General features: G+C 52.2%; 1 protein-coding gene across 3 annotated transcripts; it reads right to left on the reverse strand.

Annotated features, from left to right (window-relative positions):
• Window positions 1–350: 350 nt before the first annotated feature.
• On the reverse strand, window positions 351–26467 carry PIP4K2B (phosphatidylinositol-5-phosphate 4-kinase type 2 beta). Of its 3 annotated transcripts, XM_040497355.1 has the most exons (11): window positions 26197–26308; window positions 25550–25649; window positions 15874–15971; window positions 12964–13060; window positions 10556–10708; window positions 9513–9659; window positions 8494–8532; window positions 7865–7978; window positions 5284–5542; window positions 5084–5187; window positions 351–4501 (listed from the first exon to the last, which is right to left on the reverse strand). In XM_040497355.1, the coding sequence occupies exons 3-11, from the start codon at window positions 15936–15938 to the stop codon at window positions 4421–4423; spliced, it is 1059 nt and encodes a 352-aa protein (XP_040353289.1). In that variant the 5' UTR covers window positions 15939–15971; window positions 25550–25649; window positions 26197–26308; the 3' UTR covers window positions 351–4420. The 3 variants fall into 3 exon arrangements, with proteins under 3 accessions (XP_040353289.1, XP_040353287.1, XP_040353288.1); XM_040497353.1 differs by lacking the exon at window positions 25550–25649 and having other exon boundaries at window positions 26197–26467; XM_040497354.1 differs by lacking the exons at window positions 25550–25649; window positions 26197–26308 and adding an exon at window positions 23407–24051.
• Between the last annotated feature and the right edge of the window lie 563 nt (window positions 26468–27030).

Raw genomic sequence — 27030 nt, forward strand, 5'->3', positions numbered from 1 at the left:
AGACACTGATTTCACCCAAGCAGCCTTTGAAACTGGGGCCAAAACCTTTTTTTTTTTTTAATTTTTTTTTCAACGTTTTTTTTTTTATTTATTTTTGGGACAGAGAGAGACAGAGCATGAACGGGGGAGGGGCAGAGAGAGAGGGAGACACAGAATCAGAAACAGGCTCCAGGCTCTGAGCCATCAGCCCAGAGCCCGATGCGGGGCTCGAACTCACGGACCGCGAGATCGTGACCTGGTTGAAGTCGGACGCTTAACCGACTGCGCCACCCAGGCGCCCCAAGGGCCAAAACCTTTTAATGCTGAGAAAAATAAAGGCTCGTTTCCAAAGGACTGACACATGACAGATGTGTACACAAAGTTTTTTTGAGTTTTATTTGTTCCTTGGGTTGGAGATTCATCTTCACATGCATGCATTTTTAAACAGTAACAGTGTCTCGAACTGTTCCGAGCAGACATTAGACAAGCACAAGGGGTTGAAAATTCCTATTTAAAAAATGGAGAGTGCGGTGAGAACCGAGAAGTGACACACACGTGAAGGGGTCGTATTTATCCTGCTCCCCCAAAAGCTGAATCTCAGCTTCATTCACATTTTTTGATTACAATGATTTGACCTGATGTTGAGGTGTGCTGAGCGGCACCGGCCTCCCCCTAAAGGCTGTTTGTTGGTTCACAACTCACAAAATAGCTCTGAGCGAGGGGGAAGGAACTCCTCTGGAAGTTTCCTCCCCAGCCTCTGAAGGATCTCGGCACAACTCGCTGGGGACAGCTGAGTCTCCCCTTCCCTCTGGAGGCACTCTCCGTACGTGGCACATCTCAGAGGAAAGCTAGGCAGTCACTGCCCCTGCAGGTGGCTGGTAGGCTTGGGGGCAGTTGCTCGGATGTGTTTTCCCTTTGATTTCTGTGCTCAGGCTGGACCCCCGCCCCCCCATTTCTGCCAGAAAGAAGTGAGGTCCCTAGACTCGGGGGAGCCATATAAGGCCAGAGCTGTAAGGGCCATTTAAACACACTGTCCCTTCTGGCCCCTAACACTCGAGTAGCTCTGATGCTAGGGAGTGCTGAAGTTTTTTTCCCTCCCAACTTGAACTGGTAAGACGATTGGGGGGGGTGGGGTGGGGATTGGCTACTGAGAGAAGTCCTGTGTCTTTGGTCCGCCTCCCCAGGGCAGACCCTGGCAGACTGAAGAGGGAAAGTCAACTAGGGCAGGAGTCTAGTCCCAAGCCCTGAGCGCTACCAGGGGACCTGTTTGAGGCCTAAAGCACAGGCGAGAGAAACAGTAGGAGTTGGGAGAGGGGAGGGAGAGCTGCCTGTGGTGGGAACTTAGAAGGTGCCACTGAGAACAGCCACAGGGGCGACTCGTGGCACCCGCCACAGACCAGTAACCCCTGAGCTAGATAAGGAGAGATGGAGCGCTGCTTCAGTCTGCTCCCGGAACTGCTGGCTTCCCAGCCCGCCCTGTACCCCCAAACCGCAGGGCACAGGGAAGGAGCTTGCACTGGGGCGGGGCGGGGGGGGGGGGGGGACAACAAAGACTCAGTGGTTCACTAATAGGAACAAGGGCCAGAGGCCTTCATCTAGTGGTCTACGCGGAGTCTTCAGAGGACCAGCCTGGGTTTCTCAGCCCCAGACTCTCAGGACGGGTGAAGCTGCGACTGGCTAGGTGGTCAAGGTGGGGGGAATGGAGAGGAATCCTGACCCCCATCCCGGGCTTCACCCAGTCCGTCACGTCCTATCCTTACACCTGGTTCTTAGGAGACCCCCAAATTATTCTAGGGTGCCGTGGGACAGCTGAGCTTTTCTTCAGGGCTCCAGAGAGGAAGGCTGAGGGTAGTCCTTTGCTCTTGGATGCCTTCTGCAGGGAGAGCAGGAAGGTGGGGCTCTGAGAAAGGAGTGGGGGCAGACAAAGGCTTGGCCATCAGTTCACTTTCTCCACATTCAGACCACAAACCAAACACATCGGCATCATTACAGAAAGAAGAGAAAGAAAACTGGCATAAACCAAGATAAATAGCTTTTAAACATTTGAATGCCAAAGGAATTAGAGGGCAAAACCCAAGGTTTTGAAGATAGCACAGAGAATGACCTTTTAAAAAAATCTAAAGTCCACCCGACCACAGCTCAAATGTTTTGACCCAAACAACAATACTGTCAAAAAAAAAAAAAAAAGAATTTGAAAAAAAATCTTATCCTCAAAATTTAAACAAAAAAAAAAAAAAAAAAAAAAAAAAAAACCCCAAAAACCCCACAAAAAACACAAAACTCAATGTTAAAGAAGTTAGATACCTGGTAGCTCATTTTTAACCGATGGATTGTGTTACACTTTTCACACACATGATGGCAACATAATCAGCAGACCAAAGGCAGGAAGCCGGTGGGAGCCCAAGGCTGTGGCCTCTGCTGGAGGACAGCCCGCCAAGCTCAGAAGATGCGGGCCTCCCGAGGGACAGATCCAAATTTCCATTCTTGATTAGGAGGTGGGGAAATCAAGTCCAAACATCGTTCCTACGTAATCCCGTCCTAAGTCAGATCTGTTTTCTCCGTGAGCCACTTGGTTCCAAGTTCTTCCCCAAGTCACTTCATGGCCTTGCTGCTGCTGATCATTCGGAGCTGCCTACGGCCCCTTCCTGGGCCGGGGGGCGGTTGTCTGACCTATTTGCCTCTTCCAGAACAGTTCCAGCAGCCTCACTGGAGTCCAAGAATGCTGCCTCCATTCCCCCCTCACCTGAACGCTGCAGGTAGGGCACGGAGGCGGTGGTTCCTGCTCCAGAAGCTGAACTTGGCCAGGTTTGGAGGGAGCCACAGGAAACCAATCCATCCATTTGAAATGTTTCCATAAACTTTCATCGCACCTGTGGGGTTATCTACAAAAGTTTTACCATAGATCATCCCAAATCCCCAGTTCCGGGTGAGGGGGTGAGAAGGTGCAGGAATGTACCTCCCCCAACACAGGGCTGTTCTCTCTGAGCCAGACCAGACTGCTCTGATGGCATCACAGAATGACACCCGGCTCAGTTCTGAGGCCTGGGTAGCTCAGCAGGTGGGTGGGGACCCTGCCCGAAGCTGCAGGAAGCCACTCCCGAAGCACCCCTGGGGTGGCAGATCTGCTCAGAGTTAAGACGGGGGCATCAAGGAAAACAGCCCCAAAGCTGGGCCAGGTCGAATCCCGTTTCAGGCCTCCACATTGGATTTCCTGGGTCACATCTTCAAGTGACTCCGCGGCAAGCTCAGGCTTGGGTGCCACACTCCACGGTGGGGGGCAGCACTCCCTGATGGCCAAAACTGTCCAGGGGGACAGACCACAGGCACAGGGCATCAGATTATCTACATGGTGGCCCTGGGGCTTGAGGAGGCCTCTCTGCAAGGAGCATCCCAGGCACGTGGAGGTCTCCCCCAGCTAAAAGCTCAGCTACAAGGGAGGGTGCGTGGGAGAAGGTCAGGAGGAAGTCAATGGATGGAGGGCACAAGGCCTCACTGGATACTCATCAGGTTCTGGGGGTTTCCCAAGGGGAAATAACCATCGAAGCATGAAGGCTCCTGCTGTACCTAAAGACGCTTTCTAGTTCCTCTTGACCAACGGGAGGCAGGCTTTAGACAGAGGACATCTGAACTCCAGCAGCCAAAGGAGCTCAGAGGCGTGGGTGATGATCGCAGGGTTCTGTGAGAACCAGCTGTCCAAGAGCCCAGCCGCTACCCCCACCCCTCACCATCCCATGAGGATGAACTCACGCCCCTGTGAGATCTCTGATTCTGATCCAAGATGCCTGCTGTTGATTTGGAGGACAGCATTTAGATGGAGGAATCAGGTAACATTTCACTTGGATCCAAGGTGAAAAGCTGGAGGAAGTTTGTGCACAATACTCCATAAAATGAAAACGTTCATCCAGACAAGATCAAATGCAGCAGGACTGAAGTGTCTGACCTCTCCTCTGCCATCAGAGCACTTGGCCCTGAGAGGCCCCTTGGCCGGGTCCATGGGGGTGCCTCTTTCACTGAAGGGAACCGAGAGCAGGGCAGGGATGGGGAGGGTGATGGGGTGATGACACACATCATTATAAATAGCAAACCTGGAGCAATGAGATTTCAGAAACAAAACCCACATAAACCCACAAAGTCATCTCTAGCCCCAACGTATTGTTAAAAAGGTTACAAGGGAACAAAAAGGAAACCCCTTTTCAACCTGGGCCAAATGGGGGAAAGATCAAGGCTACACCCTGTGGGTACGTGCTCACACAGCACATCCCCTCCTCCCCAGCTAGAGTCTTTCAATGTCACAGGCTGCAGTCTCATCACTGAAGCCCTCCCCTCCCCCTACACTGCTCCCCACGCTCCCCACCCTCCCATCTAGCCCAAATACACCCTCTCCCTTTTCTGGCCCGACCCCACATCCGGCTCTCCGGCTCTGGCTGAAGGTAGAAGGTAACTACGTCAGGATGTTGGACATGAACTCGTTGAAGCGTTTGGAGTACTGCTCAGGGTTCACAGTCGAGATCTCGGCCCCCGCCTGTAACACACAGAGGCTGACTCAGGTCGAGCTCCCTGGCCCTGAGAGCCTACAGCCGGGAGGAGCCTGGGTGTCCGGAAGTCTCTGGCCCAGCGTTTGAACTGAATGCTGTACCCCCGCCTGGGCAGGCCCTCGAGGAGCAGTTCCCGTCTCAGAACCACTGTGGCCTTGCTCCTTTGACTTACAAGCCCCCGCCTGAACCCACTGAGTAGCGGCAAGGCGGTGGGGAGGTGGTGGAGAGACAGGATCTCTGGGCGGGGTCTGTGTTTGGAGACAGTAACTTCAAGTCCATGGGGAAAAGGGCCTCTGGGGAGCAGCGTGGGCGTGTACACAGAGCTATTCCCTGCAGGCAACAGGACGCACAACTTGCCCAGCAGCTCTGGGAACGGAACCGATAAGCTGAGAAGTAGGGGCCACTGGGCTGGGCAGATCAGCTGGTGGGGAGAGCACAGGGGTGGGCGGCAGGGAGAACCGGGAGGCTGGGAGGGGGCCTGCTCCCTGTGGGGGCGGGGTGGGGAGCGGCTCAGAGCAGGAGGCCCAAGGCTGCCCGCCCCAGGCCTCGACGTGGCAGGGAGGACTCACCCCGTGCTTCACTGTTTTGGCAGCGTGCGCGGCTTTCTTCTTAGCATCATATGGCGTGAGGATGTCGATGATGGCCATGAAATAGACCTCTTTCTTGGGGGCACCTACAGGGGAGGGAAGCAGGAAAGGAAGAAGAGGCGGCAGGGAAGAGGGCAGTAAGCAGCTGGCCCCGTGGCCAGACAGACGCGGCTCCCACTTACTTTCATGGCTTTTCATGGCATAGACGTCAACAGAGGGGTCGAACTCCCCAGGACCAAAGAAGCGGGGGAAGCTGAGGAGGTTGCCGGGGCTGTCCGGAGGCGTGCCGTAGGAGCACAGCAGGTTGCCACCCAGCCCGTCATTCTCGCACTCCTCGTCCTCTGCCCGCTCCTCCACCTCCGTCTCCTCCTGCTCCGCCCGGTCCACGTCGTGGATGCCCACCAGCAGGCTGTAGTCCATGATCTTCAGCTGGGCCAGGAACTAGGGAGGGTGAGGAGGGAGAATGGGAGGGAGAGGTTACAGGGACACCCCTGGAAAGAGGAGAAAAGGCACTCCCTTCAAGTCCATTCTCCGATTCTGAGCCCTGGGTGAGAATAAAACATCAGTCTCCGCCTTCAGTGAGCTCAGTGCCCAGTGGGGAAGACGGCTGTCCCTCGAGGGACGAGGCCGTCCCTCAAGGGAAGTAGCTGCGGGAGCCAGGGCAGCAAGGAGAGGGGCCTCTCTGGGGAGAGGAGCCCAGGCGGCCTGACGGAGGAGGAGCAGACAGGCAGGCAGAAGCTGCGGGAGGACGTAGAACACTGAGGGAAGAGGAAACCGCCCGAGAGACGCTGTGGTGAGTCCCAGCGAAGAAAGGAGTCCCACACTGCACGGAGGCTGGAGAGGTGGGTGTGACGGGGCAGTGGCTTTCAAGCCACAGGTCTCAACCCACTGGGAGCCAGAAATCTAATTTAGTTGGCTGGGACTAGGCAGTGTTTATTATTAAATACTATGGAACAGGATAGAAAACATATGTAACACGACGTAGGCAGGCAGTGTTTCAGTTGTGCGTGTTGGGCTGTGAGGTAAAATGTACTTCTAATTGAGGGGCACAGGCAAAGCTTGAAAAACTATATAATTCAGCTTCTTTAACAGTCAGGATGAAAATGAGGAGGAAAAGAAAAGGGAACAAACACCCCATAAGAAAGCCAGAGCCGGGGCGCCTGCCTGGGTGGCTCTATTGGTTAAGTGTCGGACTTTGGCTCAGGTCACTATCTCACAGCTGATGAGTTTGAGCCCCGCATCCGGCTCTGAGCTGTCAGCTCAGAGCCTGGAGCCTGCTTCAGATTCTGTCTCCGTCTCTCTCTGCCCCTGCCCCGCTCATTCTCTCTCTCTCTTTCTCTGTCTCAAATTAAAAAAATTTTAAAAATTAAAAAAAAAAAAAAAAAAAAAAAAAAGAAAGCCACAGCCGGGCGACACTCTCAACCACCCACTCTCCTGGGTCTCTAACGTGCCAGCTACAGCTGTGAGCTGATTCCTTATAATAAACATCTGTCTGTCTGTCTGTCTGTGTATCTATCTGTCGGCACCCTAGTCTATTTCTCTGGAGAACCTTAACCAATTGCCCTCTGATGGATGAACAGGTAAACGAAATGTGGTATAAACATACAGTGGAATATTATTCGGCCCTAAAAAGGAAGGCCCCTTTGACATGTGTTATATATAACATGCATGAACCTTGAAGACATGACGGTAAGTGAAATAAGCCTGACGCAAAAGACAAAAACTGTATGAATCCATTTATATATAAAGCACTTAAAATAGCCCGATTCACGGGGCGCCTGGGTGGCTCAGTCAGTTGAGCATATGACCCTCGATTTTGGCTCAAGTCATGACCTTGTGGTTCATGGGATCACACCCCATGTTGGGCTCTGCGCTGACAGCATGGAGCCTGCTTGAGATTCTCCCTCTCCCTCTGTCCCCCCCCCAATCACATTTCCTGCTCCCCCCCCCCAAATAAATAAATAAACATTAAAAAAAAAGTCTGATTCACAGAGACAGAAAGCAGCGTGACGGCTGCCAGGGGCTAGGCAGAAGGAGAAACGGGGAATTAGTGCTTAATGAGTACAGAGTTTCGGTTTGGGAAGATGAAAAGTTCTGGAGATGGATGGTGATGACGGCTGCACAACAGCGTGAATGTACTTAATGTCACTCAACGATATACTCACAAATGGTTAAGACAGCAAATTTTATCTTATGCGTATTTTGCCACAATAATAAAAAAAAAAGAAAACATTTTAAAAGTTTGTCGGGTCTCGTTTTAATGAGCAGGCTCCCAATTTGTTAAAATAGGAAACACTGAGTTATCAAGCGGTCCGGTAACGCATTCACTATTTAGCACCTGCCCGCCCTGGAAGAACTTCTCCACGGGAAGCCCCGTTCCACCAGAAGGCTGCTGGGTAAGCGGAGGATGGGAGCCAAAGAAGGGCCTGCTTGGTGGATCTCAGCAAACTCGTTGCCACCCTCTCCACTACAGGGACACCTCCAGAAAGAAAGTTTCGGGGCGTTTGAAAAAGGTGCTGGAATAGATTAGCGAAGAGGTGAAGGAAAGCATTCCAACTTGAGTTACAAAGCTTCCACCGGCACAAATGTCTCCCCCGCAACGGAATACTCATTCGCACCCACACTGTTCAAATCACCAGCCTTCCTTTTGTCCACACTCCTGGAAAGTAGCGGATTCAATTTTTCTTAAGGCTGAACAGGCTCCTGCTCTGAGGACAAGAGGGGGCCTCCTCAACCAAGGTGAAAACGAGGGTTAGTAAGTACCTCCACGTCCCGTTTCAGTTTTTCCAGGAAGTTCTTTTTACTCTCCTCTCCCACATGCAGCTTCTGCCCCTCATTGAGGAAGTCGTTGTCTTTGAATGTCGGCAAGTCCTTGGCCTGGGAGAGCAAGAGCAGTGTGTTAGGCTGGGTACCATTCACCCCCAGAGGTGATGGTACAGGAAAGGGAAGGGTCCTTAGAGCACAGACGGTCGCCTGCCCAATCGATAGGTCCAGCGCCGGAGGCTACGGTCCCAGGCCTCGGGCAGGCAGGGATGGCAAATATCTGACATACGCCAGACACTGAGGACTGACCAAAGCACGTCTTCCTGCTGAGCCGGAACTACCTCGGGGCTCAGGCGGCCACTCCCCACTTCAGGCTGGACTATGAGACAGAGATCGCCAGCCCTGTAGGACGATGACCAACCCAGCAAGGGTAGAGATTAAAGGCTGGAAAGAGAGGCCGGGGCCGAGGATGAGGACGGGCGGGAGCTCGGTGACACAGCACCGACAGGCCACACGTCTGGGAACTGGGCTGGGGGCTGTGGTGGAGGAAGGGACAGGGTGACCGACAGAAGGTGTTTCTGATTCCGAGCAGCCCATTCCACACTCGCTCAGCACAGGTCCCGGCATACCTTCTCCTTGTCGCTCGCTTCTCTGGCAACAGTGGAGCCCTGAAAGGATAAGAGCCGTCAGGAGAGGTCCAGCTGAGGCAAAGTCCTTTGAGCGAGAAAACATGCACCAGTCTTTGGGGAGAGGCAGCAGGTGAACTGAAGGAGGCTGGTTAGAGTCCTAGAGGCCAGGAGGCAGCAACCTGTTCACTTCCCGTGTCACGGACCACTGACCGAGCTCTGATCGGACACTAGGCACGTGCTGGGCCAACAGCCCCGAACCAAGACCCGGTCCCTGCCCTTAGGGGACTCTCCTTCTAACAGGGGAGACAGGCAGTAAGAAGCAGTTATGCGACTAATTAATCCGTTAGTTACAACAGTACTAGGTGGTACGAGGGAGGAGGACACCAAGAGCACTAGCACAGGGCGGGTCCAGACTGGGGAGGGACAGCGGTGGAGGCCAAGGCCGGCTTCCTGCAAGAAGTGATATCTGAGCTGAGCCCAGAAGGGAAAGCAGGAAGCAATGAGGTGGGAGCCGGTGGAGGTGGAGAAAAGGGCAGGGAGGGAACGCAGGCCAGGCAGCCCGCGCGAGCTGCTGGAGGAGGAGAGCACGGGCACTGGAATGGGAAGAAACCCTCGTGGCTGTAGCAGGGAGAGAGAGGTGTGAGGGGACACGTCAGGAAGCCAGCTTCGAGAACAGTGGAGCACGGTGGCTCACAGTCACAAGCGTGTTCCTCTCCGTGTCCAGAACCGTGCTTGTGCTGTCAGTCCGCGGGGCCCGGACACACGCCTGAGTGCGTGTATCAGCACAGCCTGTCCCTAAAGCGCTGCCCTCGGCGTGCACGTCCCACTGACAGGAGTTGAAGGACATCGACCGTGCCATAAATATGGTACGATAAATAACCCCTTGTCACTGTCATCTGGACCTCAAACAGCCTTTGACCCGTAAGAATTAGGCACATCAACTCCCGAGTCTCCCGTCCACGCCAAAACCGTGCCCCGGCTCTCCCGACACGTGGGAGGGCGGCCACAGAGCCCTTTACCTTGAGGTCATACTTGCGGTGCACAGTGAGCCGATGGCTGAACACGTTCCTGGTGACCACCATGTAGGTCTCCACGCCATCCACGGTCAAGCGGTACATGCCCAGGAACTGCGGCAAAAGGGTGTTGCCGTGACACTCCACAATGAACTAGAGCGAAGGGAGGAAGGCGGATGCTGAGGAACGTGTGAAGGTGCCAGGACGGACGGGGCTCGCCCCAGGCTCAGACGCTCCCAGGGAGTCTAGCTCCCAGACCGGTCGGTTTCAAAGGGGTCCTGTGAAGTCACAGGGGTTTCCTGGACATACAGCGGGCCATGGCCACCCCCGCCCCCAGCGGGCATGGCAGAGGGAGAGGCTGAGGCAGTCGCAGAGCCCTTCTGGTTTCGCACTACTGGGACGCCACTGAACGTGTCTGCCATTTCAGAGGTGTGTCAGCACCTCAGACGGGTCTGGCCTCTCCTCTGCCGGCCTGAACGGGCAAGCCGGAGGGCACGGGGCGTGCAGAGGCGGGGCTGCCGTCCGGCTGTCCGGGAAAAATGAACGGCCCTGCACCGGGAGGCCTCAGCCATGCCACGGGCAGGGTTTTCGTTGTCCCCCCAAAGACCAGGAGTCCCTTTCACCACTTCTCAGGGGCCCCAGAGGCAAGCCAGCTTTCCCTGAAGACGCAAGCAGGCCGCCGCACCGCCCCCTGCTTTTCTCCGGGACCGGTTCCTGATGAGCGGGGAGTCAGAAGGGGGAAGCAGCGAGCCTGCCGAGCCCACAGGGCCTCTTTTAGAAGACACGCGGCAGGTGCCCGAGTGTGAAACTTCCCGACTCTGACAAGAAGCAGCTGTTCGATGGGACCGAATCGGTAACACGCCTTCATGTCTCCTTTTTCCCTTTTTTCCAGTAGGCATTTCAGCTCACAGACACATGGCACCGGGAAGGGCCAAGTGCTTGGTTCTCAGGAGGTGTGGGCCGCTGTGAGAGGACCCGTCCCTCCCCAGGGGCTCTCTTCTCCCTCTTGCCATCCTTCCTCCACCGCCCAGGCTCGGGACTCACCATACCTGGTGGTATTTCTTTAAGATGTTGTGCATCTCAGCCACATCCTCACTTGACACGGTCTTGATGACAAAGCGCCGGTCGTAGGTGGTGAGGAAACGTGTGCCACATCGGCCCTGGCTGTCACTGTTGATAGGGGCGCTGCGCGTCACCGAATTCTGACGGACCAAGACAAAAGCGGGCTGGTCTTGGGAGGGGAACAAAGACTCTGACCTTTACTTGGGCCAGACTGCTCTGAAGCCAGCCACGCCGAGACAGGCAGGGCCTTATCCACCCCTTGCCTCACCGGAAGTTCACCTCTCTCCCGAAAGTCCTCCTGCAGAGTGACAAGAGCTGTTCCTTTCCACCAGCTCCTAATCCCTGACTGGGTGGGAAGAGGGCTGACTATGAGACACTTCCTCTCATTCTGACCCCCTAGAACTGCCCTGTAAACTAAATCTCTGCCTCAGACGTTGGGGCTGAGCTTGAATCCTGACGCTCACAGGTAACATGACCTTGGGTGAGCCATTTAACTTGTCCACTCCTGAATTCCCTGACCTGGAACACGAGGCAATCGGAGATGATTTTCCCACTTTCCTGGGGCGACAAAGACAAAGCTTAGTGCCACCGCTCCTCCTTGAGGCCCTACTCCCATTAGGATCAGAGAGCAGTAGAAGCCTCTAGAGGGGGTGGCGGGGGACACGTGAGTCAACCGAAGGGATGTGTTCACCAAGCAGACCTTTGCAAGGTGAGGCAGAGAGGGAGGTCCCAGATGTCCCCGTTCCCAAGCACACATGTGGGGATCTGCTCACAGAAACGCCTCCTCTCCAAGCCCTTTCCTCAGCTCTTACCTAGGATTCGATGCTTTCCCCTCACTGAATGCCTCCTCACGGGACCCCGGGGGAAGGAGGGAGCACCACCGTCATGGGGAGACTGAAATGTGACATGGTGAGATGCTCCCTGAATTAAAAGGGCATCCCCAAAGCAGGGTGTCCCCGACCCAGAAATGTTGAGTAGGCTACACAGCTGAGGGCCTCACCCTCCCAGCCTGGTCCTTCTCCCAGTCAGACATGCAGGCCTCCAGCCCAGGTGCGAAGGAAGGTTCCACTGCTGCCTTGTCTGCAGGCAGCGCTTTCTGACTCCAAATCCTTCGAGTCCCCTCTCTGAACTACGCCCGCCCTGCCTCTGTCAGTTGTGAGCACAATCATTCGCCCACAAGGTTATTAGAGGAAAAATGCAGACACCGAGAGGATGTGGTTAGAATACCGAGGGGAAGGGAAGGGGCCACAGCGGGAGGAAGACGTCCGAGCAACGTGGGGTTGCAGTAGTGGCAAGAGTTTTCAGAAAACCTCCAGCTCCAATCAGGTCGTGATTCAGCTCAGGGCTCAGTCCGAACAGACGGGGCTGGAGGGACCTCCCAGTACCTCCTAGACACAGCCATTCTTGACCGTTCCGGGCCTGGCATCTCCTCCTCCCACATCCCCGTGCCCTCCTCTCGGGGATGGCGCCTTTGCAGGAGGCCCTCCAGAGCGGAGGGGGAGGGCAGGGGGACTCACCGAGGCGCGTTCTGCTCCTCAGGAACTACGCTATGAAGGGCTTACTGGGACCAGGCCGGGAGGTGTTATGGTCTCTAAAAAGATTCGGGCGTCCATTTTCGATTTCAGTAGGCTGTACACTCCTTTTTTTTCTTCCCCCCCTGCCCCCCCAGACAACTGAAAGTCAGTTGTATTTCTTAACTGCTACCAAAGTGAAGTGGAAAATTCTCCCACCATCACCAGCAGGCTATCTGCCAGAGGGAGAAGGTCCAAGGAAGGTGCTAGGCGGAGCAGTAACAGAAACCACACACTAGGAGTCAGACTATAACGTCCCTGATACTGGGACTGATTCCTTCCAGCAGGCCAAAGGCCTCTATGGCATTATCAGCCCCTGGAGGGGGGGCAGTCACCAGTCTCGCCAATCCCCCCCTCCCAACAGAGGACAGGGGACAAGTTTAGGAGGTGGCACTCATACCTGGCAAGGTTACACTACCCTTGAAGTCTTCCTTTTCTACTCTGTCTTATCTGCTTTAAGAGGCCTCATCTCCCGCTGGCAACAATTCTCTTTTAAGTCAAACTACGAAGGAGAAGGGTTCTTCGGCCTAGACTGGGAATGTCAGACTGAGATGAAGCAGCTTCCACAGCCCTCTCCCTCCCACGCCTCTCCCTCCCAGGGAGACAGCCTGAGCCTTCGAGGCAGTTTCAGAACCACTTCCAGGGCCCTCACCCCTCCAGAAGCCTGCCAGCACCGGGGGAAAGACCGCCGGGTGGGCGGGAGCAGGACAGGACAGGAAGATGTAGCATAAGAACGGTGGACCAGTCTTGCCTCTCCTCGTCCTGTGGCTTCCTGGCCCCACTTCACTCCCTGACCCCTCCGACTTTGCAAAGACACCCGGTACCTGGTAATCCTGATCATCAATCCCAAACCTCTCCCGGAGATTCCGGAACACCATGGGGCAGTACTCCTTAAACTTAAAACGGCTGGGAAGGTTCTCCCTAGGGCAAAGCAGAGAAATGTCTTTGTGAGCCTCTCCTTGCCTGTCTAATCCTTACATCAGAACTTCTGTGGGTTTGGTCCACAAGTCATCAGAATTGGAACAATTTGTGGCGCTTAGAATGGAGGTTTCTAGGCCCCAGAAATTCTGGAGAGGAGTCTGGAAACTGCATTTTTAACAAATACTCCTGGTGATTCTGAGCACGTAAGAGTTTTAAAACTTTACATCCCTTGTGTTGACTTGGTAAAAATTAGTCGAGCTGTGTACTTATAATCTGTGTACTTTTCCTGTGTGTTATCTTTAGACGAAATCGACATTAAAGGGAAAAAACCTTACCTGCCAAGAAGTGAGACAGAGTGCAGGCCCTTCCTGCACGAGAGCTGTACTTGCTACCTGTCAATGGCTGCATGGGAACAGCAGTTGTGAGGCAGACAGCAGTCTGACTGCTAAACGGAGCGGACTTTCTCCACCACGGGACCCTCTCCTCGGGGACGCTGCTATCAACACGTCCTGAGGCCCTGCCTTGGGCTTCCCCCGGGACAGAGGACAAGGGTGCTTCGGATTAAAGAGATCTCAAATGACTGGAATCCTCTCTTTTCAGGAAGCCTTGTCTGTGGGCTGCTGGCACCAACCTCAACCCTTCCCACTCCTTGGTCAAAAACTCAGACTCCCAGGAGGGTAGAGAATCACCTTGAAGGGATGCCTCCTCCAAATCCTCCGTCTTTACAATGGCCACCTTCCTTGGGGGGTCCCTTTGAGAAATACATCCCTCTGACTACTCCAGGATGATATACTTCGAGGAAATAAAAAAGCAGTGGCTTCTCATGAGGGCAGGGGCCTGGTCTGCCTCATGTACCCATCTTTTAGTAAGGAGCACTGCAGGCTAATAACTAGCACATAAACAGTGTTGGAAGGTCAAAAGGAACAAAGAAAGAAAAGAAGAAATTGATGCTCTGCCTTAGGCCAAGATGTCAAGGTCCCGGAACTTCACCAGAGGCCACGGACCCTGAAATGGGCAGTGGTTCGATGCCCACTTCCAGAGCCCTGACCCCTGGGAAAGAACAACCTCCTTTCCTGCCTCAGAGCCAAGGGCTGCCTCTTCTTCCTTACCGGGTGTGATACTGTGATATAATAAGAAATATATATATTTGGTCTTCATTCCTGTTTCGGACACAGAGCAGCTAAAAACCTTGGAATTTCCTAAGTCATAAGAGCAATAAAGAGGTCTTTTTTTTTTTAATTCATAACAACCCCCTTTCAACCACATCTGAGCTTATGTGAATAAAGTGATTTTTGGAAAGCCTCAAAGGATAGGTGCTGGTTGCCAGGGGAACCAACCAGGATGAGAGGGCTGGAACTTTCAGTCCCACTCCCTGGATGGCAGGGAGGGGAGAGGGGCTAGAGGCTGAACCAATCACCAGTCGATTTCCTCAATCATGCCTTCTTAATGAAGACAGGGCTCCGGAGTTCGCAGGTGTTGCATGCATGCAGGTGTGGGGCGGGCGGTGTACCTGGAGAGGGCATGGGACCTCCGCACCCCTTCCCACATACCTTCCCCCATGTGTCTCTTCTAACTGGTTTTTCCTGAGCTGTACCCTTGATGATAAACTAGTAATCAAGTAAATAAACTGTTTTCCTGAGTTCTGTGAGCCCCTCCAGCAAATTAACCGAACCCAAGGGGGAGGGTCGGGGGAACATGGGCCCCACAGCAGGCTGGTCAGAAGCCCAGGTGACGACCTAGATTTGCGAATGGTGTCTGAAGGTGGGGGGCAGTTCTGTGGGACTAAGCTCTTCACCTGTGGGGCCTGATGCTAACTGCAGGTGGACAGTGTCAGAGCTGAACTGAATTGGCAGGGCACCCGACTAGTGTCCTACAGAATTGCTTGACGTGTGGAAAACCCAGTGAAGTGACGTGTGGTAGTGGTGTGAGAAACACAGGAGTTTTCCGTCTATACAGGTGGCCGCTAAGCCATGAAGACAGATGTCTTCTAGAATAAGATGTCGTTATTACTTACTGTGGCAGAGAGGCCACTAAGGGATATTTTCAAATCAAGCTTCCCTCCAGGCTAGCAGTCTGGCAATGGTGGGGTGACAGAGCCCAGCTGGTGAGGTGCGGGGACGGTGGGGCAATGGAAAGTGGAGCCAGGATGCAAATGCAGAACGGAGGGGAGTGTGCACAGCGAATGGTTCCCGGGGTGACCCACAGTAGGATGAAAACGTGAGGCTTCCAGAGGGCTCAGAGCCAGCCCCACACTGGACCAGGTGAGATGGCTGCTCCAACAACCTGAGACAAGCTTCCGACCCCAGTGCCGATCCCAGAAGCCACAGTGAACGAAAGTGGGAAGAATTACTTTGGATGGCGCCCCTGGGCCCCATGCTCGGCCTGTCTTTCACACACCCGTTGGAGAGGGAAGAGCTTGGCTGCATTCCGGGCCAGGAACATGTCTGGCAGCTTCTTGCCTCAGACGGAGATCAAGATAGGGCCACTGCTGTCAGCCTCACACTAGACACCACAGCTCGTGAGCAGCTCACTGCTACCTAACCTGGCCCCAGATGAATCACCCTGGGCCTGGCCACATGCCCCGAGGGACACCGGAGGCAGGTAGACAAAGGCGATGACAGAACACCGCAAAGGGGAGAGGCCCATAATGAATGGATTTTCCCTGCCAGTCTGTCAGCTCTGAGATCCAGGTGTCCCTGTCACACCCTGCCAGGCGCTGGCTTGGCACTATCGTGCGCCAGTTTTCAGAAGCTCTCTGCCTCGAGGGAAAGGACTGCCCACATAAACCTGAGCCCACTCAGTAGGTAACTTACTTATTGAAGAGATGATTGTCCACCTTGATCTTGCTGTATGCTTTGAAGTCATCTGGCATTAGCATGACAGGGACGGGGACATTGCTCAGCTCATTGATCTGCAAAGCAAGAGACGCGATATGCTACAAACGTGAATGCCGCCATCTCACTAAAAACGTGTCTATGGAGTCCCTCCTGGTCTTTGTATTTCTGCTCTTCAAGTTAAGTTCCCAACTTCATCTCTACCTACTGAAATTCTCCCCACCTGATAAGGTCCAGCTCAAAAGGCACCTCCCTCCAGGAAGCTCCCCGTGATTCTCTAGACCATAAATATTCTTTCTGATTTTGGAATTCCTGAAGCCGTGTTTGCATCTGTCCTTTGGGCCATCACACAGCCTCCCTCATATTGTGGTTAGTGCTTATCAACCTCACAAGCTTGCTAGACTCTAAGCGAGGCAAGACCCTATTACTGATACTTGTAAGCAAAGGTCATCTAACTGATCTCCAGAGGCTCCATGGTGCTTGGCACCATGATTTGCATCTGGCAGATACTGTACAAATATTTGTCAAATGTAGTAATAAGTAGATCAATGAAGAAACATCACACAACCTATGTGGGTATGGTGGCCTTTAACATCTTCATACAAATTGAGGTCACTCAAGAAACCAGGTTATGGTACGAAAGCAGCTGGATGAGTTTGTGTGGGTGGATAACTCATCTCCAAAGTGAAGGATTAAATTTATTTTTATAAGTTTACTTATTTATTAAAAAAAATTTTTTTTTAACATTTATTCATTTTTGAAAGACAGAGACAGAGCGTGAACGGGGGAGGGCTAGAAAGAGAGGGAGACACAGAATCGGGAGCAGGCTCCAGGCTCCGAGCTGTCAGTACAGAGCCTGACATGGGGCTCAAACTCACAGACGGCGAGATCATGACCTGAGCTGAAGTTGGCCGCTTGACCGACTGAGCCACCAGGCGCCCCTAAGTTTACTTATTTGAGACAGAGAGAGAGGAACAGAGAGACAGGAAGAGAGAGTCCCAAGTAGTCTCCCTGCTGCCTGCACACAGCCAGATGCAGGACTTGAACTCATGAACCATGAGATCATGCCCTGAGCCAAAATCAAGAATCAGATGTTTAACCGACTCAGCCACCCAGGTGCCCCTAAAATAAAGGACTAAGTGAAAAGATGAGGTAGACATCTGGCCACTGGCTCACTCTCACTCTCCTGATTAAAAAAGGGCCAGTTCTTGGGGTGCCTGGGTAAGCAGCCAACTCTTGATTTCGGCTCAAGGTTCTTCAGATTGAGCTCCATGTCAGGCTCTGAGCTGACAGCAGGGAGCCTGCTTGGGATTCTCTCTCCCTCTCTGCCCCTCCCCCACTTGTGCTCTCTCATAATAAATAAACTTTTTTTTTTTTAATTAAAAATAGGGGCGCCTCGGTGAGTGTCTGACTTCAGCTCAGGTGACGATCTCAGAGTTCGTGAAGTTCGAGCCCCACACCGGGCTCTGGGCTGTCAGCGCAGAGCCCGCTTTGGGTCCTCTGTCCCCCGCCGCCCCCCCAACTCCATCTTCATGGATGTTCATGCTCTCTCTCTCAAAAATAAAAAAATAAAACTAAAAATAAATTTTAAATAATTAAAATTTAAAAGGGCCAGTTCCTAAAGCCAGGTCCTGCCTTCTGCTAAACTGGGGGAGAAGGGGTGGGGTGCCTTACAAACCTTCCCATGGGCTTTCTTCTCCCTTCAGGGAGCAGGAGGCTGCCGGAGAGCAGGCTTCCCATTGGTGCAGAGCTGAGAGAGCTCATCCTGCCCTTCCCTGTCCCCAGCTTAGCCAATTAGTGGTCTAATTAGCCACAGATGTCCTCTCCCTTCACAGCAGAGTATCTGACACTTGACCCTCTACCCAGTGGCCACTAATGCATTCAGGATTTACAGAGGAAACCTTAGGTCTGCCTTAATGGCTGAGGGGGAGGGGACGCACAGCCTTATGTCTCCCAGAGACTTTCCTTGCAAATCCTATTATCTCAATGAGGCCCATGTGGCAGTGAGGGAATAACCTAGAGTCATTAGGAGCATGAATGGGGGAAACAGCATTTAATTTGCTGCCCCTTTCATGCTCCAAACCTTTTTTATTTAGAAATGTCAGAGGATAGAAGTTCAAGTTAATGCAGTAACCAGGCTGGGGAACGATATTTTCCTAGAGTTAGTGAAAAACCTAATTTGCTTCTGGAGAAATGAAGGAAGGCACAGGCATATATATGTGGCGGAGGGGCGGGGGGGGGGGCGGGTAAGCAGGGTACTGGCAGAAGTTGGCAGTGGGGCAGAGACTCAAACTGCTGGCAAAAACGGACAGGCATACACACGAGAGTATATCCTGTATGGGTCCATTTACATGACATTCTAGAGCAGAAATCTACAGTGAGAGAAATCCAAAAAGAGGCTGCCTGGGTTTGGGCTGGAGGTGGTTGACTGTAAAGGGACATGACAGGTGTGATTCTGGGGTGACAGAAGTGTTCTATATGTTGTTTGGGTTGATAATTATGCCGAAACTCATCAGACTGGACCTGAAAATTCCCAGCATTCAGGTCTGTGATGCCTGCCATTGGCTTACCAGCCACACACACACACACACACACACACACACACACACACACACACTCTTCCCATTCCAGGGGCTGCTCACAAGGGAGACCGATTGTTAAGCTTGTGCCTACGGAGGAAACCATTCTACTTCCTCGTTTTCCTGCCAACACAAACAATTCATGGTAGCTGGCCCACCTCCTCCCCCTGCTCCCCTCGCCCCCGCCCCAGCATATACTGCCCGGCTCTGACAGCTAAAGAAGTTAAGAAGTTCATAGAGCATGTGCAGCTTCCGGATTTTCTAGTTCACACCTCCACACTAGAAAGGACACACCACTGGCTCCAAGAGTATAGTTTTATACCAAAATGTTCTAGTATTTGCTATCCATAGATTCTGGGATCGTCTCAAATCCAGATTTGGTGCCAGGGCAGGGCTTGATGCTGCGAGGACTAGAAAAGACTGAAGCCCTTGCCTGCGAGGGTCAGCTGCGGCAAGCCGGGGGCGGGGGGGGGGGGGGGGGGATTATTCTAACAGCAGCTATTCAGGAACACTCATTAATTCTCTGTTAACTTTTAGTTCAGCCTAGTTCGAGTGGTTGTTCAGTTGGTTGGTTTTCAGCTCTCCCTTCATCTCTATTCTTGACTACACAACCCAACGGGAGGAAATTTCTGAGATACATTTTGGCGAACAATCCATACATCTGAACTATGGAGACTCACCTCTCATTTCCATTGGGCCCCATGTAGATGATTCACTCTGGGGATTAGCTGTACTATTTTTTTTTTTTTTTTTAGTTGTGCTAAATTTTACATCCCCAGAGAGTTCTATTCAATTTCAATTGAACAAGCACTTACTAAAATACCTACTACATGCTTCACTTCATGTTAGGGAGGAGGGGGCGCACAGCGGGGGAAACATGCACACTATGTACCCAAAAGAAGTAGGAGGCTTCTCCTCTAATCAGGGAGAGGAGACAAACCCGTGACATAAGAGAAATTCAAAGTCAAGTAGTATACAAGTAAGTGTGAACACAGCACAGAGACATCAAGAACAGGAGAGGCTCAGAGGGTGAGGTTAATGTGGTCACAAAGACTCCTGGCTCTCACACATCAGGCTTGAAACAGGGCACCCAATGCCTCTCCTGGTATTGCCAAGGGCACTTGACACTGGAAGAATCTACAAGATCATGTTACACCCCTACTTAAGATCTTCCATGGCTCTTCATTAACCGCAGGGCAAACCTCCTTAGCCTGTCATTTAAGGCCTTTCCTGACCTGGCTCAGACTCTGCCAAACTCCTCTTCAGCTAATTTCCACTCAGTGTACTGAGGGCCTTACTCTATGTGCCAGGGCGGTGCCAGAGCTGGGGATACAAAAATAAAAAGGCATGATCTCTGTCTAGCTGAGAAGACAGACAACAAAGAATACAATGTGATGAGTGCTATGGAGTTATGAATAAAGGGAGGTGGCAAAACAGATGAAGAAACTGGTGCTGCCTGGGAGTGGGAGTCAGAGTTGCTGGCTAGAGGAAGCTGTGGAGAATGTGTGAGAAAGGCCTAGGATGGTAGTTCTACAAAAAAAAAAATAATAAATAAATAAGAGGAAGGGAATCCCAGGTGGTGGGAACAGTCAGAACCAAGCCTCAGAGTTGTAAAAGTCTATTGCCCAGCCTAAGTACAGAGCTGGGGGGTGAGAAGGCTGGAGGGTGAGAGGGTAGGTCAGCAGCACTGAGGAGTGGAGGGAGACAACATAGGAAGATAGGTGACTGGTCTAACATGTTCATATTATCAGTATTAATAAAGAACGGCCGCTTCTTTTTACCAAATACCTAAAAGTGGCTGGTGCTTTATATTATCATATATTGTATATACAAATACATAGATATCACACGTATCACATATTTTCTGCTCTGTGCTATTATTTCTAATACCTGGTTGGTCACATGAACTGCTATTAATCTGATTTTGCAAAAGAAGTTCAGAGTACCTTGCTCAAGGTCACATAGACAGGATGTGCAGAGTCAGGATTTGCTCCCAGGTCGGTCTGGTGCCCCTATACTGTGCTGTGTGATCCTTCTTATGGATAGCTACCTTGACTAAGGAAGCATTTTCCATCCCTTGCCTCTATTCTAATAATCTGCAAGGCAAGTGTTTTTGCTTATTTTATAGAAAAGGAAAATGAAGCTCCAAAGCTATAACAAAGGGCAGAGACTGGATTTGAACTTAGACTTGTCCACTATATAAATCTGGACTTAACTAGGCAGGAAATGGGAAGTCCTCTTGGGTTTAAGTCTGGGAATTCACATGTTCAAATGGAACAGAAAGGTATCCTGGAATCAAAATCAAGTAAGGACTGGAAAAGGCAAAAATAAGCAGCAGTAAAACCATTTATGGGGCCATTACAATAGTTCAGGTGACAGACTCTGGCAGCAGGAATTGAGGAGAGGATGAAGCTAAGAGAATCATACAAGATCTGGCTAAATGACACTTCCTCTGTGAGACCCACTCTGTCTTTCCCAGGCTGAATTAATTATTCATTCCTCTGTGCATCTTTATAACCTAAATATCACACTCACTTGGGTAACTGGTTGCTTACATGCTTGATTTTTCCACTAGACTGTGAGCCCCTAGAAGGAAGAGACCACCTTACCCATGTTTATGCCCCTAGCACAATGACTGGCACATAGGAATTGCACACTAAATGTTGGCCAGAGGGATGCATGGCTAGAAAAAGGGGACTGAAGGATGGCACCACCAGGACAAAGAGAAAAGAGACAGCAAAGCTGTTGTGACTTTGCCAAAGACTCATGGTCTGGAGAATGGGAACGAAGATTAAGTCAGCTATGGAGAGGGGCGCCTGGGTGGCGCAGTCGGTTAAGGGTCCGACTTCAGCCAGGTCACGATCTCGCGGTCCGTGAGTTCGAGCCCTGCGTCGGGCTCTGGGCTGATGGCTCAGGGCCTGGAGCCTGTTTCCGATTCTGTGTCTCCCTCTCTCTCTGCCCCTCCCCCGTTCATGCTCTGTCTCTCTCTGTCCCAAAAATAAATAAACGTTGAAAAAAAAAAATTAAAAAAAAAAAAAGTCTTAAATACCAGGCAGAGAAGAAGAAACTTTATTCGGTAGGTAAAGGGGAGTAACTAAAAGTTTCGAAACCCGAAAGGTCATGACTTAAAGCAACCTTTCAGGAAGATGTGCCTTTCCTTTATTATCCAGCACATTTCTGGGCCAACCAACCCCTCTGCCCTTCAGCAGAAGTGCACTTGCGGAATGCATATTCATCCAAGTATCACGCTAAATACAACGTGTTAGGATGGTAAATCTGTTGTATCTCACATCGCGTAAGTGGTTTTTGGATTATCCACATGATTAACTCCATGAGCCATCAGCATGAATAATAAGGAGGCTAAACAAGCTGAGTGAGAAATCTAGGAGCAGAGAATTCGCCCTCGGCTGATCCTACTGGAGATGAAAATTCAGTCGCTAGTTCTCGTCTGGTGAACTTCTGACTCCAGAAGCCTCTACTTCCCTGTGTGACCTTCATAGGAATTGTTACACAGAAGGCGTGGGCAGGACGTGCTGGTTTCCTGACCTGTCCTGCAATTCTGTGGTTAGCTCAGCAATGGGCTGGCTACCGCTGACACTCATGTGTCACCTGCCTCCATCAGAAAACATGTTGCGTTGAAAAACACACTCCCAAGACCAAGGAAGTCCAAGCAAGACCTCAAACCAGAGAGGAAAAAAGCACGGACAGAGCCACACGTGCCAACAAATTCACCCCTACGTTTATTCGTCCTTCTGCACACCGTGGGTTCTCTTCTCCTTTTCTTCTCGGTGAGGTGGGAAGCCCTGGCAAAGGGCAAAGTTATCCAAAGGCCTCACTAGAATGGGAATATTTACTGAAGGTTTTAAAAGTGGCAGAGCAAGACAAAAAGGCAGGCAGAAGAGGTTCTGCATTAGGCAAAGAAAATACATGGGCAGAACAGGGGTGAAGTGTGGGGGGAGAACTGAGCAGACTTAAGAATGAATCTGTCCCTTCCACCGTACACAAAAATTAATGCAAAATGGATTACAGACCTAAATGTAAGAGCTAAAACTATCAGACTTTTTCTTAGAAGAAAATATAGGAGGGGCGCCTGGGTGGCGCAGTCGGTTAAGCGTCTGACTTCAGCCAGGTCACGATCTCGCGGTCCGTGAGTTCGAGACCCGCGTCGGGCTCTGGGCTGATGGCTCAGAGCCTGGAGCCTGTTTCCGATTCTGTGTCTCCCACTCTCTCTCTGCCCCTCGCCCGTTCATGCTCTGTCTCTCTCTGTCCCAAAAATAAATAAACGTTGAAAAAAAAAAAAGAAGAAAATATAGGAGTAAATTTTCATTGACCTTGGATAAGGGGAAGCCTTCTTAGATATGACACCAAAAGTACAAGCAAACAAACAAACAAAAATACATAAGTTGGACTTTATCAAAATTAAACACCTGAGCTTCAAAAGATACCATCAAGAAAGCAGAAAAGATAATCCAAAGAATATGAGAAAATATTTGCGAATCATATATCTGATAAGGGACTTGTATCGAAAATACATAAAGAACTCTTACAACTCAGTAATAAAAAGGCAACCCAATTAAAAAATGGACAATAGTGTTTTTAAAAGAACGGGCAAAGGGTCTTAGAGGTTTCTCCAATGAAAACATAAAAAAGGCTAATTAGCACATGAAAAGATACTCGACACCATTAGTTATCAAGGAAACACAAATCATAATTACAAGGAGGTAACACTTCAAATCCACCAGGGGGGCTATAATAAAAAAGACAGACAATAACAAGTGTTGCCAAGGATGAGGAGAAATTGGAAACCCCACAACCCTGCTGGGGGAAATGTAAAATGGTGTAGAACAGTCTATCAGTTTCCTGTATGGTTAAATATCGCTACCATGGATTGCTCCCACTCTTTCTGATAACCTGGGTGAATCTTCACACATACCTGATTCCTGAAATGGCCAACAGGTTATCGACCCAGGTCTGGAGATCTCTGGTTTCCACGCCCCTCTCCAAGACAATCTCTTCCCTAACTCAAGAGCCTCTAAACTGTTTTTCATCCACAAAAACCCTGGTTTTCTCTCTTTACTAGTTCTTCCCTGACAGATCCAAAGTCTCCTGACTCTTCTCCGTTTCCTTCAGTCTCCCTCCACAAAGTCCATGGGCCGCATCTCTTGTCCAGGAGAGGAGCTCCTGTAACAACACCAAGCTCAAAAACCTGTCTTTTTTCATCTAGAAGTCAATCAACCACTTCAGGACAGAGTAACTGACTTTTGCTCTCAATAAAGACATAGCATCCCATGCACCATCAGTCACAGACCTTCATGCTCTAAACGCCTAAGTGGGTGAGAGACTAAAGAATCAAAGAAACATGGTATCTGAAACCTCAGATTGCAAAGAGTGGCAACAGTGGGCTTCCGAAGGAAGGTAACCTCCCAGAAAGGCTAGCAATCCGCCAAGAACAATGCAGTCCTGACCCCCCAGAGAACTGCAAGATTTTATACCACTCTTCTTCTGCAGAGACACCTCCATCTCCCAGATGGGGACCCTAAAGTATCAGACCTTATGGCAGGCCGAGATGAATGCAATAAAGCTTGGAACTAACTGCCCTGTGCTTCTTGGCCTGTCCAGGGAGTGGTGCCCAGTGCCTTTCCCCTGAGGTGCTCACTCATTACACCCAGAACCGTGGGCCTTACTTAAAGTCAATGCCTTCCCAACTAGCCCTCAAACGAACTTTCTTCAAGTTAGCAATGAAGGAGGGTGACCCTCTAGTCCAAGAAAGTAAGAATCAACAGATGCCTATCCATCTGCCATTCAGAGGCCCACATCTGGGCAGACTCATGGCCAAACGTCACACACACTCCCGAGAAACGGCGTGCACAAGCACACATACCTGAGGGTGCATTCAGGTTCTCCAACAAGACGATAATCCCCACCTATCCTGGCACTCGGCTGAGAGATGGAATGAACAACAGGAAGCACAGAAAGTGAGACCTGCCATTCAAGCACCACCAGTGGCCAACACAGCCCATGGTGTCGGACAATGAGCTGCATCTTTTGCCGTGGCCATGGGTGAGCTAATCCCCCACCTGAGGCCTCCATTTCTTCGTGTATAAAATATGGACCCAAGGTAGTTAGCTGCAATATTCCTGACTCTCAGACCTCCACCAGTTCTCTATATAGACAGGATGCTTTCTAGTGAGAAGCAGGCTGTAGAACAAAATTAAGGATTGACTTCCAGGCAGGGACACAAGGTTCACATTTTGATGACCCAGTTTCCCTTGCAATGTTGTCAGATGACCCCTGAAGCAGCAGGAAGCAGGAGAAACAAAGTCTGCTGGACTACTCGCCCAGAGCAGCCTCCAGGCAATGCTAGTCCCTACCCCTGGCCAGGAGGACCCTCGCCTGAGTGAGGTTACTGAAAACCGTAACCTGTCCAAGACCAAAACACCAACAAAGACCTCATCATATGCATGTACTTTTCTGTACTAGATGTAAAGATCTAAAACCCTGGCTCAGACTAAGGCTCATCGATCTCCAGCCGAAGGCTCCTCTACCAAAGCAAAGCACAAAGTCTTGCTGGCCCCAGGCCCCTTTGTCATCATTTGATCTTGAGGATAATTGCAAGTGCTCTGAAAAGTCAGGTGCCTAAACTGAAATTCACAGGAAACCCAAACCATCAGCTTCATCTTCCTCATTCCAAACTTCCAGTTGGTGAAGTTGGTGTTTCAGGTCCTTTAACTTCCTCTGCTCATTCCTGGTGTAGGGACTCACAGTGCAAGTGGTCAGAAGGCAAGGAGCAAGTGGATGGAAAAGAAAAGAAAGACCCTAAACAATCAGGGCACAAAGTCTTCCAGCTGAAGCACTAATGCTGGGCTCCAACTTCCTAGGACAATCTCAAAGCACCCCAAAGGTCCAGGGGACCGCCCTCTCACCCTAACCACCATCCACTATCACACCCTTCATGACCATACAACAGAAAGCTCAATCAAAAGAGAAGTCAGTGTCTTTGACATGAACACCATAGGCGAATGCAAGAAGACACATTATTTCTACTATGAATAGCCCTCCTTATAATCAGGCCTCACCTTCTCTCAAATGGTTACATTCTCTCTTCTCCCTAACCAAGGAAGACCCTGGTAAAGTGTCTGTGGTTCAAGGAAGCCTGTGCTTCTCCAGTTGATACATCTTGCTCAAGAAGAAAAAAAGGAAACCCAGGAAGGATTTCCACAGTCAGGGGTAGGGAGATCTGGAGGGTGGGAAACTTTAAGCAGCCACACCAACCAAATAACCAGAAATAGAGGAATATTCAGGCAGGCCAATGCCACTTGCTCCGTCAACTGGACAGTGAGCTGGCAGCCGGTTAAAGGAACAGGGGGGAAACACATGCAACAAACAGGGTGAAGGGATGAAAGCCATTCCGCCGCACCCAGGCCTTCCCCCAGCGCTCCAGGGACTGCCCGAAGCGAGCAAGCCAGACGCAGGAAGCTAGAGGGGCTGGAGGGAAGGGAGGGGGCGACGGCATACCACCGTCGGAGACACCAGGCCTCGCGTGGCGCTCGGGGAGTGCACACCCGGCCGGGACGGCGTGCAAGGGTGGGGTGGGCGTGCAAGTGGCTTGGCGAGGGGCTGCAGGCGTCACCGGCAGGGCCCGCGGGGCGAGGGCCGGGCCTGCGGGGGGCGTGGGAGCGCGCGGCGCCGCGCTCGGAGGGGCGCGCGCGGGGGAGCTGGTTACCGTGTGGTTCACCCCCCACATCAGGACGCTGAGGATCGGCTCGCTGGCCCGGAATAGCTTCACTTTCTGGCACACGAAATGCTTCTTTTTGGTCTTGGTCTTGCTGGCGCTGAGCGGCGCCACCGCCACCGCCGTGGTGCTGGTGCAGTTGGACGACATGCCCGGGGCGGCGGCGGCGGCGGCGGCAAAAGGGGGGGCGGCCGAGACGGCGCACAAGCCAGCGGCCCCAGGCCTCCCCGGGACCGATCCCCACCCCCGCTCCCTCACCGCGCCATGGTAGCGCCCGTCCCGTTACCTCCCCACCCCGCCCCGGTGGTTCCGTCCGCCCCACGGCCCGCCCCCACGGCCCGCCCCGCCCCGCCCCGCCCCGCTCCGCTCCAGGGAGTCGGCCGGCTCGCTCCGCACCCCGCCCTCGGGCGCCGCCGCCGCCCCACCGTCACCAGGCGCTCTCCTCCCCGCCCGGGTGGTAGCGCCCGTCCCGGGGAGGCAGAGGCCGCCCCGCCCGCCCCTCCTCCCCGGGCCTGACAGGAACCGGCCGGCCTTGGGACGCCTCAGAGCCCCGCGCCGGAGCAAAAACGGGAGGAGGGCTGGGGGTAGGGCTCGCTGTCTACCGCCGGAGGGTCCCTCCTGTCCGGGCCCCCTGAAGCCAGGGTTTGGCTCTTTCCCTCAACCTGACGTGCCAAGATGGCGGCAGCGCCACAGCTCCGGAGAGGAGGAGGGGGCGGGAATGCGAGGAGGGTGGGACGTACCATCCCACCCCAGGGGAGAGAGGAGGAACACGGCGAGGGGAAAAGGCAGTCCTGCCGGGAAAACTAAGGAACGCCCCCTCGCTCC

This window comes from Herpailurus yagouaroundi, unplaced genomic scaffold (assembly GCF_014898765.1).
Source record: "Herpailurus yagouaroundi ecotype Mexico unplaced genomic scaffold, PumYag 189, whole genome shotgun sequence".
Classification (NCBI taxonomy): Eukaryota; Metazoa; Chordata; class Mammalia; order Carnivora; family Felidae; genus Herpailurus; species Herpailurus yagouaroundi.